The following is a 20,290-nucleotide window of genomic DNA, read 5'->3' as shown; positions in this document are numbered from 1 at the left end:
GTATTAAAGGATTTGTTTCCTTAGAAATGTCAGGACTGAGGAATCTGGCTCTCAAAATCTTTAGCTGAAGGCATTTCTGACTTTGGAATGAAGCTTGCTGGTTAACAGGCTCTTTGTTTATGTCCCTTCCTAGGCTACATTTAATCATACTGTGTGTGCTGGGTTTATTACATTATAATATTGCAGTTACACTGTACACAAAAGATCTGTATCAACCAAGAAAATGAAAGCAATATTTGGAGGTAGGATATATTTTACCTCATGGTAAATTATTTAGGGAGCATGCTAATTCAGAACCAATTGTTGTGAAACAGCCAGAGAGATTTGAACTAAAATTGAGTTCATGTTTGCTGTTTCATTTGAGATTGTGCACTGCCTTTTCTTTACTTTTCATACCCCAAGTGACCTTTAATAATTCTTACATTTATAATGGGTATTTCTGGACAATCCTCTCAAAGCACTTTACAGGGAACGGGGACTCTCCTCTTCCACCACCAATGTATAGCACCCATCTGGATAATGTGAGGGCAGCCACAGTGTGCGAGTATGCTCCCCACACACCAGTGGGGAGGAGAACAGATTAATGAAGCCAATTCAGAGCTAGGGACTGTTAGGGGGCCATGATTGGTAAAAGCCAGGGGGGTATGTTACAGTGGGGTAACATACCTACTCCTTTTGAAAAAATGCCATAGGATTTTTAATGACTATAGAGGACCTCAGTTTTACTCTTCATACCTTTTTACAATATACTATCCATGTAGGATCCACACAGACTGCAGAGTGAGCACTCCCTACTGGTCCCACTAACACCTCTTCCAGCAGCAACCTTACCTTTCCCGGAACCTCTCCCATCCAGGTACGGGCCTGACCTGTGTTGGGATTGAGAAGCAAATTGACTTGAGCCACAGTTGCAGTGCAACCACTTCTGTTCCAAGAAACCTCAACCAGGAATACTACCAATATATGTCATCTACTGCTTTTTTGCATTTGTTTATTTACACATGCTTGTTTCAAACCTGTGTAAAGATTGAGTCTGTTTTTCTTCTGTTCTTTTTCTGCTCAAGGCAATGGATCAAACACTTTTAGAGATGTCAGTAGACAGCGAGGGTTACAAGGTGCCACAGATATTCATTTAATAAATTTAAAAAAATACTTTAAGTGGGACACCCAAAAACTGAAAAAAAGTTTCAAGTTCACATTCATGCAATTGTTTTACAAGATACATGAATATGAAACGAGTACTTAGTTCTCTTTTGTTAGAATGGGTTGTAAAGATATTAAAGGCAAAATATGCTGTTTCTTTGCTCATTTTCTGCTAGACAAATTTCTTCAAGGAAATCTTTCTGAGATGCTGGAGCCACTCTGTAATAAGAAAAAACCCCACAAAGGTTGCTTATAGGGTGTCGTAAGAATACTGACTAGTTTTTTACCAAGAATAACATCTCAGGTCTGGAAGGCTAATGATCATTTCTGATAGGTTGTTCAAAGGTATACCAACAAAACACCACAGAAATGACCGCTCTACATACCAGCTGTATGGAGAGCGATGCATTACTGCATATAGACCTCGATACACGAATGTTCCACCCCAGTATTCCAGTGGAAACAAATCACTATACAAGCCCGACAGTGTCATGCATGGTTTTCAATAGATTTGCATGGGAGAAAAAAAACACAATAACAAAAGTGTATCTATCAAACATTGCACAGATGTTTATTCACACACAACTAACAAAACTCATCTTCAATGTTGCCTGGGAGAAAATCACCACTGTTAGCAAATAAAAGAAAATCCTTAATGTTATTAACTGCAGACAGGGCAAAAGAACACTGAACCGTGGACATTTTCTAATTATCTTATAATTACAGAGGACGACAGTCACATGACTCAACTAACAAGACTGAAGCAGAACTGTCATATTTTTTCTGCACGCAGTGATAAAATCATCTGTGGGGCTGCACTTTTACTGGTTACAAAAGTACACAAAGAAATGATCAGATGTTACTAATCAGGGGAGATTTTGTGACATAAGACATATAACACCAGGTCAACTGTAAACAAAAAAAATAACAAAAATAAAGCAACTGATTTACAGATGTTGGAGAAACATTATATTCAATGTTAGTTCATGAAACAATCATGTGCACTGTAACCAAACAACAACATCCAGTGAGGATGCCCTATAAGGTGTATGTTTTAAACGTTTTAAAAGCGCCTTTTTATAAGGGCCTGTTGGCATGATGTAGACTGAGCTTCATAACTATGTTTCTAAACCTTAAGTAACTTTATCTTAGAGGGAAAAGGATGACCCAACAGAATGTGTTACAAATGCATAGTTTAAAATGTAAAAAGATTGGTCGTTGATAATTAAAACACAATACAGTTTCAATACAGTATTTTCTAAAGCGTAAGATTTTTTTAAGAATGCAAAAATGTGGGCATCTAAATCTTTTGTTTTGAGTCTATTAAAACCTAATTTGTTTTATTGTATGTGTGTTTTTCTAATTTACAATAATCTGATAAATTGTTACTCCCCGTTGCCTTAATAACAGGTATGAAAGCTACGCTGAATATGCCCTGTATGAAAGCTGGCTGCCTTATTTGTTGCCGACCATATTCCAAAGTGAAAGAAGAACTTAATTTTGTTGTTTTATTCTGTTTTAAAGAGGTTTGGTTCGCTCAGCACTACTTGTATCACAGAAATGTACTGTTGTCTCATCAGCGTTGCCCAGAATTCTCCTTTATTGCCGAGTCGGGTTCATCGTGAAGATTGATTTCATGTGCGATTGTATTCATTCATTCAGGCTTTATATACTCCTACATGTAGTCTTCATTTTACAGCAGGGCCCAGATACAGTATACTATTTGGTTCAGTTTAATATATTAACCAGGGGTTTAATCAGACCAAGAACCTTTAATACCTTTCCGTTATTCCACATGTATCTGTTGCATGCTATAGATAGTTCTTCCATACAGATTTCGCTTTGATTTCGTTATTTGCTTATTGGTACCTGCTGTTCGGTGAAATGCTGGTCTTTAAACAACCAGCTGTGGCTTTCGACATTCTTTACTCCTTTCATTAGTTTCGTAACCGATACAAAGTGCCAAAGATTCTTTTATTAATATATTCTCCAGTACGATCTCATATGATCAAAGCCCTTATCTAGAATTTGTCTGGATACTCTTTCAGTTCCACGCTAGAACTGCAGGAACAGTGTAGTGTCCGGCCATCTGGTTTCCAACTACACAAAATGACAAAATGCTTGAGAGTTGCCGGGATATAATCTTAATGAAAGATTTTTCGCCGTGTGACGTTAAATAAAAAAAATATTTTTTAGGTAAAAAATAGTAAGGCAATGCCGCAACGGAATGATGCTTTCAGACCTCAATTACATACTCTTAACATTTTTCCCGTAACGTTTCAAGACTTCGTACTTACCAGCTCGTGTGCCCAGCATGCAGCCAGACAGCTTTCCTGAACTGCCACTCACCCCAACCCCTCCAATAGGGCGCCACATGCTGTTCTGACTCCTCCTCTGTGGATTATTGAAGTTTCTTTAGTTTCTCCAGCAGGGACATCACGCAGTTTAGCTTGATCAGAGTACACAGATAAAAGCACCTCGGTCACACAATGTTTGTAAGGAATCCCAGTGTGTATCTGACCCTGTTATTGTGGATTATAGTCTCATGGAACTGGGATAGCGTCGCTGCAAGGAAGCAGGACGAGTCCTTCTTCACTGCCAGTATTTACAGAGCAAGATGCACATCGAGATGTCTCAGCCTGCACCTCACTCGCATCTCTGCTTTTTTCAAACATTTCCAGGTAGATCACGTTTCATTAATCTTTAATGAATGCATGGTGGATACATAGTGAAATGTGATTGTTACATGTGTTATTATTCTCAGCATATTAAGTTGCCAAGTAGCTGTTCTTGCTGAGCGCGCATCAGCAGTCCCTGACGCTTGTCCGAAGGCTCGCGTTTAATTGTTGCTCTTGTTCATTATCATTCACTGAGAGCGATAAGCATCGGAGCTGAAACGTCAATGTCTGAGTTCCAAAATTCAGAAGCCCTTTATCGAACTGAGAGTGGCGAATGAGTTGTTCGACTTCTGAAGTTCCAAGACTTTAACTGAAGTTTACGGAGAGGGATCAGTGTTAATGAAGAGTTTTGGAAAGAGCTTGAATTAATGCTGTAGAAACTGAGGACTGAATCCTGCATATGCAGCAGAGTTACTGGTCCTGGCACTGCTTCTTAAGGATGCGCTTTGTGATTATCGGGGTATTCGCTATTTCCGTGAAGACTTAGCTGGCGAGTCGTAATAATTAAGTTACATGAAAGAGAATACTAATGACTGGACGCCCCTTTTTACTTTTGTTTATTAATTGTAATCTAATGCGTTTTACCTTTTGGCGCATACTATTTGAAGGCATTTTCTTTAAACAACTGTTGACTTTAGACACTTTTCTAAAACAGAATGTATAAAATGCAAGACTAAAGTGATATTTAGCTGTAAATTAAAAAAAAAACTTCCAATTGAACTGTGAATTAATAGAGTTGAAGAAATGCGCTACCGGGATTTGTCCGTCTGTAGCGGTTTTTGTGTTACTGACTCGTTAACTTTATCTCGATAAATGGCTTAATAGTAGCTTGTCCGCATGTGCTACTTTGACGCCGAGGATAAATAACTGAAATAAAAAGCTAAATGCGATTTCAAGATTACTTTTAACGTGAAATCTTTTCTTTATAACAATCGCCTACAGAAAAACTCCCCTGCAACCTTTTCTTCAAGGTTTGAAGGGTAGTAATATTTGTAACTCAATTTTGATGTACTGTAGCAAGTATGTATGAGTAGTTTAGGCATTTTTATTGGTACACCTAGATGAACACGTTTTTATTACAGTGCTATTTAGTGAGATGCATTAATGTGGTTATTTTTTTAAATATGTCTATATCCTTTAAAAGAAACCAGTTTAAAAGTTTTAAAAAAGTGATTAACAGGTGATGTTAAACGGTGTCTTTTTCATTTCCATCATAAACTAATTTGCAGGCTTGAGCAGCGCCTGACTGCGTTTGTTCGCTGCCTCCTGCGGTTTGAGGCAAAATTATGGGGTCCACAGCATCTATTATTCTTAATTGTTGCACGTAACTAGTTTTTAACATTTTAACGACTAAAACCATAAATGATCCCACTTCTGCTTATTTTTAAAGCAGTCATCCTCCATTTTCATCTCACAAACGTTTTTGTACTGGAAATTCAATGGCTATGGGTACTGGAATTCAACACCTGGTCTCTTTTTTTTCCACGGAGAATGGCAAAGCCTACTATAGTATCGGGCACCGGGGATGTTTTTTTTATTTATTCTAAAGCACTCGGGGTGCGGTGTAGTGTCTCGAGCAGATTATTTGAGAAGGAATAGTTTCTAATCCTCTCTGGGTTGAGTACGTATGTTGTGTCAGAAGATGTTTTGCACCCTTCAGTGGACACAGTGTTCCCTCTCGGGAATTCAGCGAGAAGGATTTATAGGAGACTTTTAGCGCTTTATTGAATGATCTGTATATGGTATACAGGCTTTCTTAAAAAAAAAAAGATGATGTAGGAGTTTAGTAAAAAATATTCTGTTTAACTAAAAAATAAAATTTAGACACTACTCCACGAGTTCATATTAGTCATATTAGTTAATTTAAAATTGTAATCAGGTATGACAGTGACTGATGTTTGTTTGAAATAGCTGTTTTGTTTAGTGAAATTGAAAACCAGAGTAAAAGTTGATAAAAAACATTGCAGAGATATGAAGAGAACTTCACAGAGCAATTAATTGCAAAAGGCGAAAAAGTAATTCAGTTGAATTGTGATAGCAGCCAGTGGAAAGCAAATGGTTAAACTGGAATCCATATTAATTTCCTGTCCCTCTGGATACGTTTTAGTGCTCATTTATTTAACAATTCAGCTATAGACTCTTCAATTCTGATAAGCTGAAAGTGTGGAAGACTGCTCCCACGCTGTCTGCTTAACTAATTGCCTTTGGGCATGTGGCCTTAGACTCACAGCAAGTCTCGTCATTACCTTGATCGCCTTTAATATTCAATTCCCAACAAGCGCTGAATTCTAAATAAAAAGTTAAACCATATAAGAATACTCAAATGCAGTAACTTTTTTACTTGCAGAAATTGACAAGCCTTGTCGTATAAGGCTATTTATAACATTATCCAGAAAACGTTCTCGAATCTGGCCAAACACACTGGTTCTGCCAGGAATAGGAACAGTGGTTACAGGTGACACACTCTGAGTCTTGCCGAAGCATTCTGGACATAGAAGGAGAGGGCAGCTGCAAAAACAAACCCATCGTCTTTGGTGACCAAATGGTACAAGGTCACACCTCTCCAAAGCACTCAATTCCATACACCATTTCCATTTCCTCTGTTAATGCAATCTTGTATACTACACCTCATTACTAAATTTACAACAGAGTGATCTGCCAGGTAGGGTTTTATTCTAACAAAGTAACTGACACCTGGGTATGTGCGCAATTTAAAAGAATGCATAGATCAAACATTTGTCGACAAGAAAGCTGAAAAGATTTGCTTTTACCTGTGGATTTTGAATTAATAAGCCAGAGATGACTGTTTACAGAGTTTACTTTGACAGGATCAACAAAAAAAGTCTAGCTGCCAACATAGAAACAAAGGATTCAGACTTGGAATCTTTTAAGTCATTCCTGATGTCTAAACAAGTCATCATTTTTCATCATTCTCTTTTTGTAACTTCATTGAAAAAGACCCTGAAAATGTTATTTTGGCTTCATTAGATTTCAATACAATTGCTCATTTTGGCATTACTTTAGCCTTAATTGGACATCTTTTTATTTGCTTACAGTATTTTCTTTTAGTAATTTTGTCTTTTGAAAAGCAATTCTAAATGAAATGTTTTGTTTTTTCATTATGATTAATATATAACTAAAAACCTATTACAAGTTATACATCTGATGTAATGTGAAATTAGAATATATTGCTAAATGAAATATATTCCCTGAAACTTAAAAAAAACAAATAAAAATGACCCATTTTATCCTGAAATAACTTAAACCCTTAGGCAAAACTGAATTTTGGATTTCAAAAGACAGCAGATTAATGGATGTCTTTCAAAACAACTTAAGGTCTACATAATTTTATTTTAATAAAAGTTTAGTGGTCTACAAAATTCACAGTGATAAAACCTTTTTAATATGGTCAGTTGTACTGAAGACATCTGGAAATCAGATTCTTTATGGAATTTCTGATTCCGTAACTTGCACATCAAATAGAAATCATGTTTCCTGGTAAGGTGTGGAGGTGGCTGTGTGAGTGCAAAACATATGGTTTTCTTTTTTGGCACTTTCAAATAAATCCACAGTCTATATTGTGCTATTTTGACAGCTAGGAAGCATAGAGTGGATTTGCATGGAGAAATTGCTGGTCTTTGAGCACACTGTTAAGGCATGCAGTACTGACTGGATAACTGATACCTTGCTGCTGATTGGTTACCTACAGTAGGCTTCCAGCAGAGTCACTTCAATGCTCAACACAATGTCGTGGGTTGGAGCTACATTAGTTCATTTTCTTTCTCACACTGTTGCTTGTGAAACTGTAACGGCTGGGATAGACGCAAAGGCAATCAAAAGTGGTAATAAAAAAGGCAACTTCAGATTGTTATGATCTGGAAATAATGATGTCTGCCTACTGTGTATGTATGTTCAACATACAAGTGTACCCATCAGTGTGCATCTCTCAGTCCAACACAATGTTGAGAGAAATTTATGAACCTTAAATTAAACCCCCAAAAAGGTTTACAAAAATCCTTTAACTAGTTCCTACATTATGTGTCTATACTGTAGATTCTTCTCTTCAAAACAGAGTGTTTGTTCATTATATTATCTTTTATATGGGGTAAAGCTATTTTGTCTGAATTTTGTTTTAAGTAGGAAGACATAAAGACAAAAAACATTAAGTGACATTTGAAATGACAGGATTATCTGCCTGAAGGTTTATCACAGGTAACATACAGTATTTTCCTTTTAAACATTGTTTTACCTGTGAAGCAAATGAGATCAGGTTTTGTGTTTGTGTGCTTTGAAAAACATTTCTAGAAACATTTCCATCTACATTATTTTATGACTTTGGAGCTTTTCCTGAAAAAATAGTTAAAATCTAAAACATTTTATTTCACTCACTTATGGAAATGTACCATTAGTCATATTCCAAGAAAGGACACATACAATTCCCTGCAGTAGATATTGGGGCCACTACAACAGCTAAATGCTTCAAGTAAAAAGAAGTACTGTTCACAAATCTCACCAGAAAACATTAGTTTTATATGGATATATTTATATGTTGGAAGGTGTAGCTAAAAATAATCAATGAACTCTTGTTATTTTATTTGCGCTCATAAAAATGTTACCGTTTCTGTGTTATTGGAATAAATAACTTTCTTTTAAGAAAGAGGTGTTTTTTACCATGGAAAGAAAAACATTTGAAAGCAGTTGTGCTGTATTTCCTTGCGTCACTCCTTTATGTGTTTTTGATATAAAATAACTTGCAATGGAATCACACAGTGACCACCACAAGGCTTATGTGTAGACTTTTCATTAGTTAAGATACCAGATGAATAGAGGATTATTTTGCATGGTTTCACCTCACAGTAAATGGATTTAAACCATGACAGACTTTGTCAATAAATCAAGTCTTCTGTACGTAACAGCTAAACGTTTCCTTGCTTAACAAGTGGCATTGACAAATGTTTTCAGGCATCCCTCTATGTAGTGACGTGTCTTTTAATAGAATGTTTTCATTGAACAGTTGGTACTGTATGGTTAGCCTATAAAGCACAGAGCACTCTGTTTAATTTTGTTGAAAAATCCCGAGTTCCTGCAAAATGAATTATTATAGAACTTCTACACAATGGAACAGTACCTGTACGGTATATGAGAAAATAAACAAGAAAATGAAATTACCACACAGATTTATACCTGCACTTACACTACACTACACTACAATTTCAAAGCAAAACCAAATAAGAAAATGAATGCAATAACTGCTTATAAGTAGCTCTTCGTCATGATATGACAAGTTCAGAGTTATCATGTGTTTGATGTCAGATATGGATGTTAGTTGGTTTTGATATTTTGATATTTAATTTCTCGGTTTCACATATTTGGTCTTTGAAACATATCGTTTCAACTATGTGTACAGCTCTATACGAGTATTTACAGATGACAGCAGGAGGATAAATATTTGGCTCCAGGAATGATATAGTGGCAGACAAGTTTTAAAGGGCAAAAATGTTTGTGTCTCTGCTCCTATTACCCTCTCTGCTGAATACATTTGAAGAGGTGAAGCAAGGTCTAGAAAACGTAAGCACCTGAAAGGCTTAGCCGTTCACCAATGTATTAGAGAAGAACATAATTAGTGCAGGGATGGATCAGGATATTTTAGACTTGTACACACAAGTACACTAAAATCCATTGTATTGCACTGGACAGCAGAACCTCTTTGACACTGGGTTTTATGTCAGTCTTTTATAAAATTGTTAAATATAAAAAATAATTTAAAAAATTCTACATACAGGAACCACCACCAAAAATCTCCTTTCTCTGCTGGCTGTTTGTAAGAAATAAATTTTCTGCTAAAATAAACTTCTCAAGTTCTTTGCTTCCAAAAAGCTAGCAGGCTGTGCGTCAGGACTACAGTATGTGTATGTTTCTAAAATATCTAACTTTATCCATGTTTTAAGTGCATGTTTTACACATGCTTTGATAATTGTAAACATCCTGGACCACCTGCTACATGTTCTCAGTTGACAGTGGTTTTGGCAGTTTAATTTGATTTTAAATTCTTCCTCTGCTTTGTTGTGCATTTTAATGACCACATCTTTGACAGCACATTTGGCTGTAGAAAGCTGAGATTTGCTGTGTTGAAAGGCATGTCATGCCATGAAGTACTGTCAATATAATAGTAACACAAACTAATGTGACCAATACTGAATGAAGCAGAACTCATGAAGGCTTGTGTGATTAGTTGGGCGGAAGTTGAATGAAGCATACTTTAAACTCGGTTTCATTTTTGCTCTTTTGTAATATGATGAAGTTTGTCTGGAATGTGGTCATGACTTTAGGGATCAGGACCTGACCTATAATTATCTTCTATTGCTGAATGACACTGTAGGGTCAGCTCTGAACAGCTGGTATAACATCTCATGCAGTCCTCCTGTTCCTCTGTTCCTGTAATAGATCAAAATTAGCCATCACACAACAACTAAGCGTTGCTGTCATCCCACACAGGGCAGTAGCAATCTTGTGATAAATTTTTATGATGTCTTGCGCATGATGAAACCGGTAGTTCTTCCATAACTAGTAGATCTACTTGACATGCAAAAATAGAAGCTTCCTGAGACATGAGTTCAGACATTTAAAACTGAGAATCATGTTTTTTTTTTAAATGTGTACAGTGTCATAAACTGTTCTCTTCTACCATAGTCTTGATTTTTCAACAGTTGTGTTCAGATAGCTGGGGAATATATATGTCTGCAAAAAACAAAATGTAAAGAAGGAAGTGAGTAGCCCTGGTATTGCATCTTTAGGCACTGCTTGTTGTTTAAAACCATAATCCTCTAGACAGCAAGAACGTATTAGATTTGGACGGATGGCTGTGTGTTTGGGAGGAGGTTTTTTATTCGTCTTTGTAATAATGTGGCAGTGCTTTATGAAACATTGTCTTCAGTAAGGACTTTATTTAGACTAATGAAAAGGTGGAAATTTGCATCTCATCTAGTTTAAAAAATAAAATACAGTTACAATGGGAAAATAACTTCAGCCTTTCAAGATGAAAACCCAAGTTTAAATATTTTGATTTCTGTTCTGTTCAGCCTTCAGTACATTTTCTTTTACCCTAAATGTCTTTGAAGATTAGTGAACATTATCCTTAGCACCAATTATGCAACACATTATGATACAGGATTGAAAATAAGCCGTTTAAGGATGAATTCCTGCTTGAAGTTTAACTAAGACTTTGCATTGGGTTATTATGTGTGAAAATTCTTTGAACTTGACATGAAACTGTGAAACCCACACAGACACCTTACGCCACCAGTCCCAGAGAGATCGTCAAAGTTCTGAAGTGGGTATTTAGCTAGAAAGTCCAAGGCACAAATATGTTACATCCACTTTGCCATTCATTTAAAGATGAGCTGCCCAACTAAAAAAATGTATTGGTCAGGGAAGGCAAAGTACTTGGTCCCTCTGCCAGCACTGTTGTAAAAACAGCAGGTGAAAAATGTATTTAGTTTCACTGAGAATAGCTTTGTTGGAAAAGAAATGATCCCACTGGGAAAATGATCACCACATCTTCTTCTACCACACTATTTCCTTTACCGTGAAGTAGGTTTTGTTCCTTCAGGGAGTTTCTGGTGTGCACATACACTAACTGCACTCAGAATAGGCAAATCAGAATACACTGCAGATCAGAATATGCAAAAACAATGTCTGAGCATGCAACAAGCTGAAGCAGTTCTCCAAGAGACTACATGTTCAGATGTTCTGTCCAGAACCTCTTGACTTGCAGCCATGAAATATTCTAGGATCTGCTTCCCTATTTTTTAATCTGCTTCATACAGCCTAGTTTCTAGTTTCATACAGCCAGTTGTTTTTGGACTCAGCTCTCACTACACTATGATTCTTATAGCAATTTAGGACAGCATGTGACGCGCAGACATGCCCACTTGTACAGATTCTACACGCTAGCTCAGTGGTTAGCATTGCTGCCTCATAGCGCTGGGGCCCTGGGTTCAATTCCAGACTTGGGGTGCTATCTGTATGGAGTTTGTATGTTCTCCATGTGTTACTGTGGGTTTCGACCAGGTGCTCTGGTTTCCTCCCACAGTCCAAAGACAAACTGGTAGGTTAAATGGCTTCTGAGAAAAGTGATCCTGGTGTGAGTGTGTGCATGTCTATGTGTGTATCCTTCTATGGATCTTGTCTTGGGCCTGTTACTTGCTGGGGTAGGCTCAGGCTCCCCTGTATTGGATGAAGTGGTTAGAAAATGGATGAATAAAGTACCCCAGTGTGAAAATAAATAGCTGGTAAAGTTTGCAGTTAGTTGTGGAAAACATTACAGTATAATAAAATGCATCTTTTGTAACCAATCACCTGTTCATTAATTTTGGAATTATTAACTATGTGCAATAGCACTTTAAGGAGGTTATTACTTGATTTACCCGTCAAACTAGAATTGATGGGTTCATGTCAGTTCGTGGGAAACAGTGAAAACAGGCCAAATACCCCATATAAAAATGTACACAATCAGTTTTTATTCCACAGACCTTTGATCATGGTAAACATTGCATTCAAAGTCACTGCAGGAAAAGTCACAATAAATTAACTAGGAACAGAATGAAGAAGAATTAAGACTAAATTGAGCAAGGATATTAGGATTTCATGTATTTTTGTAGTACAAATAATATTCCCAAAGAATACTGTTTAATGTCCAAAGAATGAATTAAAATTATGGCACTGAAGAACTCCAAATAACATGTATAGTCTACACCAGATTCTGAACAAATTAAGTAAATCTAGGTCATTAACTTGTTAATAATACATACACAATACAAGTGAAGCCAGTGAAATCCTTTTATGATGTTCCAAAATCTTGTCAGAACCTGTAGGAAGTTTGAATTAAAGTACAGCTTGTTGCATAACTTTGTCCTTTTCAGTCAAGTTTCCTAGGGACATAACTTTCAAAGGAATGTTTTTTTTGTAAAAGTAAACTCAGAAGCAATGGCTTTAAAATAACCTAACTGAAGATGTTTGGTATGTGATATGGTATTTATACTTTGCACTAAACACCAATATCAGGATAACCTCTAATTTATTCTTCAATTTCTTTCTTTTCAGAATAATGGATCCTTGGTTTGGTGTCAGAATCATAAACAGTGCTCCAAGGTAATGTAAAATGAACCAAAAATAACATCATATCCCCATTGCTTGTTGTTTTAAATGTACTGTTTTGTTACTGAGACAAGAAACAATTTTGTGTGATAGTGACAATATTTATTTCTAAAGAGAAATATTGGCTAAAACTGTAAGAGTTCTGCATTTTAAAATTCATTTTGATGGTATGATAAAATCTTAATTTGGCAGTCCTGCTTAATAAGGTTTCATATGGCAAGTGCATAACACCAGCATCAATTATGCAGCACTCTACAAAATGAATTGAAAAAATAAAAAGTTTAAAGATAAATTACTACTTGAGGTTTTTCTGAGAATGGATTTTTTACTTAGCATTGTGGGGAGTATTCAAAATTCATTGACTAATGTGCATAATGCTACGTATTTTGTTTATTAATGGAATGATGCCTCTGGCTTAAATACAAGACAAAATAGAAACACCTGAGAAACATTATTCAAATGATTAAAATTATATATATATAAGATGTCATGTCATATTACATATGACAGGGCCCATGCTTCTTTGTACCTCATTAAATTCAGTTACTTCTTCATTACTGTTTTCTTTAAATTTCATTCTAATATGATTTACGTCTTCCAGCATTGGCTTTAAGACTTTTTTCAAGGGATATGTATTTTGAAATAACAATTATTATTTTTAATCTTGATTAATTGGATGTTCTCTTAGGCAACACATTGGCACAGTAGTTATCAATGCTGCCTTGACGTGCTGGAACCCTGGGATCAATTCCTGGGGCACTGTCTGCTTGGAGTTTGTATGTTCCCCCTGTATTTGTATGGGTTTCTTCTGGGTGCTCCAGTTTACTCCCACAGTCCAAAACCATACTGGTAGGTTATTTGGCTTCTGGGATAACTGGCCCTGGTGTGAGAATGTTTGTGTCTGACTGCCCTCTGATGGACTGGTGTCCTGTCCAGGGTGTATCCCACCTTTTGCCTATTGCTTGCTGGGATAGGGTTCGGCTCTCTATTGGATGAAGCACTTAGAAAATGGATGGGTCCATGTTCTTGTCTTAAATTGTTTGTCATATTGCAAACTGCTTACTCCAAATACTTATGAATGAAAGAGGAAGCACACCCACTTGAAGGTTCGCAGTCCAAAAAGCTTTTATGTTCAGCTTGTGTTTCTCGGACACAAAGTTCCACATCATTTGATGGGTGTTGTCTAATTCAGTACAAAAGACAAAGGAGAAATAGTACAAAAGTCCCGACGATGAGGTATTATGTCTATAAATATAAATTTTTCAGGGTGATTGTTTTCTTTCTATGGATCTTTACATGTTATTATAATCTTGTAATATTTGAGGTAGGATACATTGAATTAGTATGTGGTGTATTCTTATTCAAATTCATGTCCTATTTATGCACATGTTCACTGTGTCCTCCTGTATTTTCATCATTCAGCTTACAATCTGGTTCTAAGAGGCTTGTGTAGGAAAATTATCTTAAGTACAACACACATTTGCATGCGGTACAGCAATTTGCTCATTTAAATTCCTCAGTGTTGTCGCCCCTGTGATTCGGCAGAGTCTTCATAGCCTTTCATCTGGTTTATGGTCGGGGTCTGTTTGAGACAGGTGATGACACATCTCCCAATTTCTTTCTTAGCCGTTGACAGTTCCTTTACATAGGCCTTCCTTTGGCACTGCAAACAAAATAAGGTCTTCACGAGGTGAGATTTGGGATGTAAAGCAGATGGGGCAGATTTTTCCAGAAAACAGATGACCACTGCTCTAGATGCACAGTCATAAGTACAATTTGCTGACATCCATAGGACATTGTCTGTCCCCTCAGACAGTGACCCTGTCAGTAGCATCATACTTTTTCAATATAATCCTAGTAATGTACATAGATTATAGGAGCAGTTCTGCTTTTTAAAAGTCAAAGCTGGGAAAACAAATAGCACTGAAACAGTGCTTAGGTTGTGAGTTTTACCGATATGCTCTGCCTTTCCATTGTACTTCCTTTCGGCATTTCAACTTTCCAAATAGGTACCAGTAACAGATCAATTTTTGAAGTGATGACAAGCGGAAATTCTCCTCTCTTCCATTCACATCCTTGCTGGCAAGGCAAGAGCATTCCAAAGAAAGGGAATAGAAAAATATATACCAGTAATAAACCCACAGAAATGTATGAGTAACAGATCCACACCTCAGATTTATTTTACTTGATGTTGTAGGGCAAGTGATATTAAACACATATGCCTTATGCCAAAGTTCAAAGTCTGCTCATTTTAATGAGATTTTATTTAGATTATGATGCTATATCTACTGTAAATACTACAGCTTTAGTGTTGAAATGCATTCAGCCGACATTCAGGACTTTTGTCCATTCATGGTTTACAAAAACAAATAATTAATAAGTGAAGTATCTGTGCCAAATTTCTTCTGCTGACAAAAGTATAGTTCATTGCAAAACTACGGTGGTCTTGAGAAAAACTTTAGTAAAGTGTCATTTATTAAACAAATCTTTAATAAAGTGTCACCAAAGTGAAACACAAATGATTAATCTTGTGCGATATACTCTGAATTTTTAAAAGTGTAGTTTGAAAATTGTTAGGCTCAACACAAGGTTTAAATATGTATGTCTTTGTGCAAAAAGGTGAATTGGTATTCCATCAGTGAGACTAATGTCTCTGCAGTATTTAATTTCTGTTCATGAAATCATTTTAAGTGGTTAAAGTATCCAAAAGCAAATTAGAGACTTAGGCAGATGTTTGCAAATTGGCTCTTTCTTATTACTCCCAGGAGATTCCTTTTTGTCCTTTGACCTGAAGAGAGTAAAGGTCAATTCCCTTTTCCATCTCACCTCCTCAAATTGGCTTCTGTCATGCTGTCTAAGTGCACACACTGTTAATTGGGAAGCATGCAAGGTAGACATAAATCAGTTTGTTTTAAGCAGAGATGCTTCAACAAAGACACTAATATTAAAAAAACCCATCATGCCTCATTTGAGTCAATAACAAAGATCAAAGTGAAATTGCTATTGTATATCCATTACACAATCACTGGCTACATAAAGTATAATATCTTGATGAAATGAACTTCGTTTATTGAAATTGAAACCATAGTTTCTAAAAAAAGTCAGCTTTTCCGATGAAAACTTGTTCAGGGTTATGTGTATTTCATCTCATCATATTGTCCACATGATTAACTGTGAAGACATATTGCCTGCTAAATGTTCTAAAATAAACTTTCTCTGGGTCCAAAGAAACCAGTGAACAAAGAGGAACAGTGATACTGAGCTGTTCTTTTTTTTCTGCAGTGGTCCACTGGTCTATGTAAAAGGATTTGTTGGGCATTGAAGTTCACAAGTATGATGGTGAACTGTTCCCATGTCAGGTTCACTTATCAGATATCATTCTGACTGACTTTATTCCTTTAACTGGTCTGAAAGGCACAAGTTGTTTTCTTTTACTATACTTAAGATTTGTGCAGAGAAATAAATCTGCTTTGAAGACACATTTCTTTTGTCCACATATATAAATAATTGTGAGGAGGCTTTTTGTTCTGTAAGGTTAGACAATATTTGTATTTAACATTTGTTTTTGTTAGAATCATTCATCATAATGCTTTAGTATATGAAAAGGCATTCAGTATTAACATGCCCTAGCACAGCAAACTGCTTTCGTAAGTATGTTAGACTTTTGCAGGACTATAAAAATGCCTCCGATTTTCAATGGATCTCAGATTTTACAAGCAGTGACAAGTAAGCAGTCGAACTTGGGTGTATATCTGCATTTTAAGAATACATTTTCTGTCAGAGAATTAATTTATTTTTCTTACCATTGAGGGGTTATGTTTTGTTCTAGAAAATTAACATTTTATAACACAAAATATGTAACATTAAAATGATTGCCACTGACTGATATCTGTGAAGAATATATAGAATTAATATATTAAATAAATTGTTGCAAAAATACTGTTCTTCTTGTATCCTTTGACAACATTTTAAAGACAATCTTTAAAATGTTGTCAAATCTTTAAAATCTTTATAAATGACAACATTTATAGATTGTGCAATTACACAGGATTTTCATCTTCACACTTGTTTAGACAATGCCCTAGCCAGATTGCAGAAAAGCCCAAGAGCTAGAACTTTATTGTTTTTTTTATAAATGTTTTATTTTAATACCACAAGATGAGTTTCCTTCATTGTAAAACATTTATTTGCAGTGTTGTTTTTATTGACTAAATTAGCACTTCATATTCAAACTTCAGATTCTCTTTCACTTCTAAGTGCTGCAAGATTGAACCTTCTACATAATATCTACACCTTTCACTGCTCATTTTCCATGCCTTAAAGATCATTCAGTCAATTTTAGATAGAATAAGATAAGTATTTCTCAATTGTTAACCTCTGTTGGAAAGGAGAGAAAATCCTCTCTGCTGGGCTTACAATGCTTAGAAGAGAACTCTTTTTCATATAATTAACTAGTGTTTACAGTGGAACTCAATGAAAAGTGTTTTGTAAAGCTTAAGGTAGCTCTTTGACAAAAGTGACAGCAGTCATCTCTATTTAAGCTTCTTTTCATTATGAGTCTTCAGCTGTACAAAGCTGGATTGTAAATTGTTCTTCAGGCAATGATTAGGCTCCTTATTTGAAGAGCTGGAGAGTGTAAAAGTTACGTTATACAAGTTGACAAAAGTAGAAGTCAAAGAAAGCTTCCATTTCCTACTCATACATGACTGCTGATGGGGTAGATCTGTCCTGTCCTGCTCTTTGAGCATTGTTAAGAACTCCCAGTAGGGTCTTTCTGGAGATAATGGTGGTGGAAAGATTAGTTAATGATTTAAACAAAGATTTTCTGCACCCGTCCATCTGTCAGCACTTGTGGAAATCAAAGCTCCCAGCTATAATTTGTGACTTCAGCAATCTATCCCATCCTAAACACAGTGTCCAGAGCAAGCTCTGCTCACAGCGAGAGCATTGTCATGATAATTAACCTTGGTGCCCTCATGCTGGGCCTTAAAAAGACGGGCATCATGGAGCATTTGGTGAATCATTAGCATGCAATAACAGGGGAATTCCTATCCTCTTTGAGAAGAAATAGCGAGAGTCCATGAATGTAAAGCTTTGTCCAAGTTATTGTATTTTTTTCTCCACTTGTAATGCTTCCACTTGAAAAACTTGGCTAAACTCACCAAACGTTTTCAAAACTCAAGGCCTCTTGATTATGCGAGGCATGAGTGTATCTGGATAGTCGTTAAAGCATCTGCATATTTGAAACACAACACAAATAGAGTTATTTGCCACAAGGACATGCTGTAGGCATGAAATCAAATACTATAGTTAACTCAATTAGTTGACTAGAGACACTCTTTTCAGGAAAGTCCAAAAACCTCTGTATTCCTTTATAAAGGCTGACATGAAGACAATCCCTGATTTCTATTTCATTCTATGAAATTGCCAGAGAATGCAGAATATATCACTGAAGTCCACCACATACTGTAAAGATGAAAACAATTCTGTAATTGAAGAAGAGCCACTCTATCCAATAAGCACAATAGAAACTGAAAATGTATGAATGCATCTTCAGCAAAGTTGGAAACTCACTTAACCAGCTGTCAGTAGTCTTTCTGTGCAGTTTCAGACACACGTCTAAGAATGGTCTCAATATTGTGCCCCTAAGAACAGCTTTATTTAGATTTTGATCATTTCATTGTTGTGAGATATGTGTAGAGTATAATGAAGCATGGTATTTTTAGAGCAAAGAAAAAACAATTTATGCTTTTGCAATATTGGGAGGAGTGTATTCAACGCCAGGTCAAAATTTTGATCTCCCTCTGATCTCAATCATGGGAAAGTGCATCTCCAATTCAGCTTGCAGAAGTCTTTGAAAACAGCCTTTCACTCCCTTTCTCACGTTAAAAAGCTGCACAACTTTCCTGACAACCGTGCTTTTTCTAGGTCAGACAGCCCAATTAAAAAGAGGTTGGAATAACCTTGAGAGAAGAACATGAATCTGTTATAATAAACACCAAACACTTGTTAATGTGGCATAATATAACATTGTTAGTGGTCTGAAAGCCACACATTAAAAAAAAACATTATTAGGTCTTTGTTTGGTTGTTAGTTTGGCAAGAGTTTTAAAACACTTTGAAGACAGTAGCTGCAGTATAAAATAAGAGTTTAAAAGTATTCTCCTGTTTGTCTCAAAAAAGATGCCTCTGTGAGGAAATGCTTTCAGAGCAACCTTTTGCTCTGCATATCAAAAAGCCTTTCTCCATCTTTTTTGAGCCCTAGGTGGGCAGCCACTAAATTTATTGAAATGACAGCTAAGGCTTTTCTCCTATTAGTGGAGATCTCTGACAGCTTAGTCATACTGTGATAGGTGTTGAAGAAAAAAAAAAAGAATCTAGGTCTGAGGCAAGGGGAATCCAGTTACCAGCTTGTTCTTGGGTGGTCTTTCTAACGGGGAGTCATTGCTGGAACTATGTGAAGAAGCTCATGTACCCGCAGCCTGTGCTGTAACAACAGGATATTTTTCCATTTCCATTGGCACAAACCTAGATTTTTCCTTTGTATACATTCATCTTTGTTCGGCTCTTGGGAACTTCACAAGCCTGTTTCACAAGTTACAAGCCTCACCCACATGGCAGTTTTATGAGCATGACATGATTGGACTGACTTGGAGAAATCAGTGACAATCCACATTACAAGTGTTCTATCTTGACATGACCTATAATGGCGTATTGCGCTCAAAAGTCACATTTAAATGAATTGTCTGATTTGATTTCTGATTGAAAACGTCTGTAATAGCAAGAGAGCACATTCAGAAGCTGCACTGCATTTAAGAAAAAAAGGTGCTCTTTTCAGCAAATGGTGCGTGCTCACAGTGCGGGGAGATGTGGTGTCAGAACTTCCTAGCACTTGCGCCTGGGTGGTGGGAGTGCAGACTGGAGGCTGGGTCAGCCTCAGCAGGAAAGGCCAGATCTTGTTACGGTTGTTAATTTTCATTTGGTCTCGGGCTGCACCACTGACTGATATCTGTGAAGCTCATTATTCACGTGCTGGGTGGTGGGGACAGATATAAAATCTAAAGATGTTTCTGGACCTTGTGACGAATTGGCAGAAAGCTGGCAGTTTAAAAGACTTCTCTTGGTCACTTCTACAGTCCGGCGCTATGCTTATTCTCTCCAGAAATAACAATAATAATGGGTGTATTTTCCTTCAGAAAGGACACACTTCCAGAAGTCTTGGTGTGTGTCCCTGGGATGAACGTTAAATCTGTGTGCAGACTGCACTGTTTTCAAAAGCAGTAGATGCAAAATCAGCAGTCAGATATGCCTGGT

At 36.5% G+C, this 20,290-nt stretch overlaps 1 protein-coding gene across 1 annotated transcript in view; it reads left to right on the top strand.

Moving 5' to 3' along the window:
• Positions 1 to 3,561: 3,561 nt before the first annotated feature.
• LOC148676604 (anosmin-1) overlaps positions 3,562 to 20,290 on the top strand; it is a 69,479-nt gene continuing 52,750 nt past the window's right edge. Inside the window, exons 1-2 of the mRNA XM_088609421.1 lie at positions 3,562 to 3,824; positions 12,924 to 12,971. Of these exons, the coding sequence (XP_088465547.1) occupies positions 3,633 to 3,824; positions 12,924 to 12,971 (240 nt within the window). The 5' untranslated portion in view covers positions 3,562 to 3,632. The remainder of the gene's footprint in view (positions 3,825 to 12,923; positions 12,972 to 20,290) is intronic.

Source organism: Lepisosteus platostomus, chromosome 2 (assembly GCF_059453375.1).
Source record: "Lepisosteus platostomus isolate fLepPlt1 chromosome 2, fLepPlt1.hap1, whole genome shotgun sequence".
NCBI classification, from domain to species: domain Eukaryota; kingdom Metazoa; phylum Chordata; class Actinopteri; order Semionotiformes; family Lepisosteidae; genus Lepisosteus; species Lepisosteus platostomus.
This window is presented reverse-complemented; position numbering and strand designations above follow the sequence as displayed.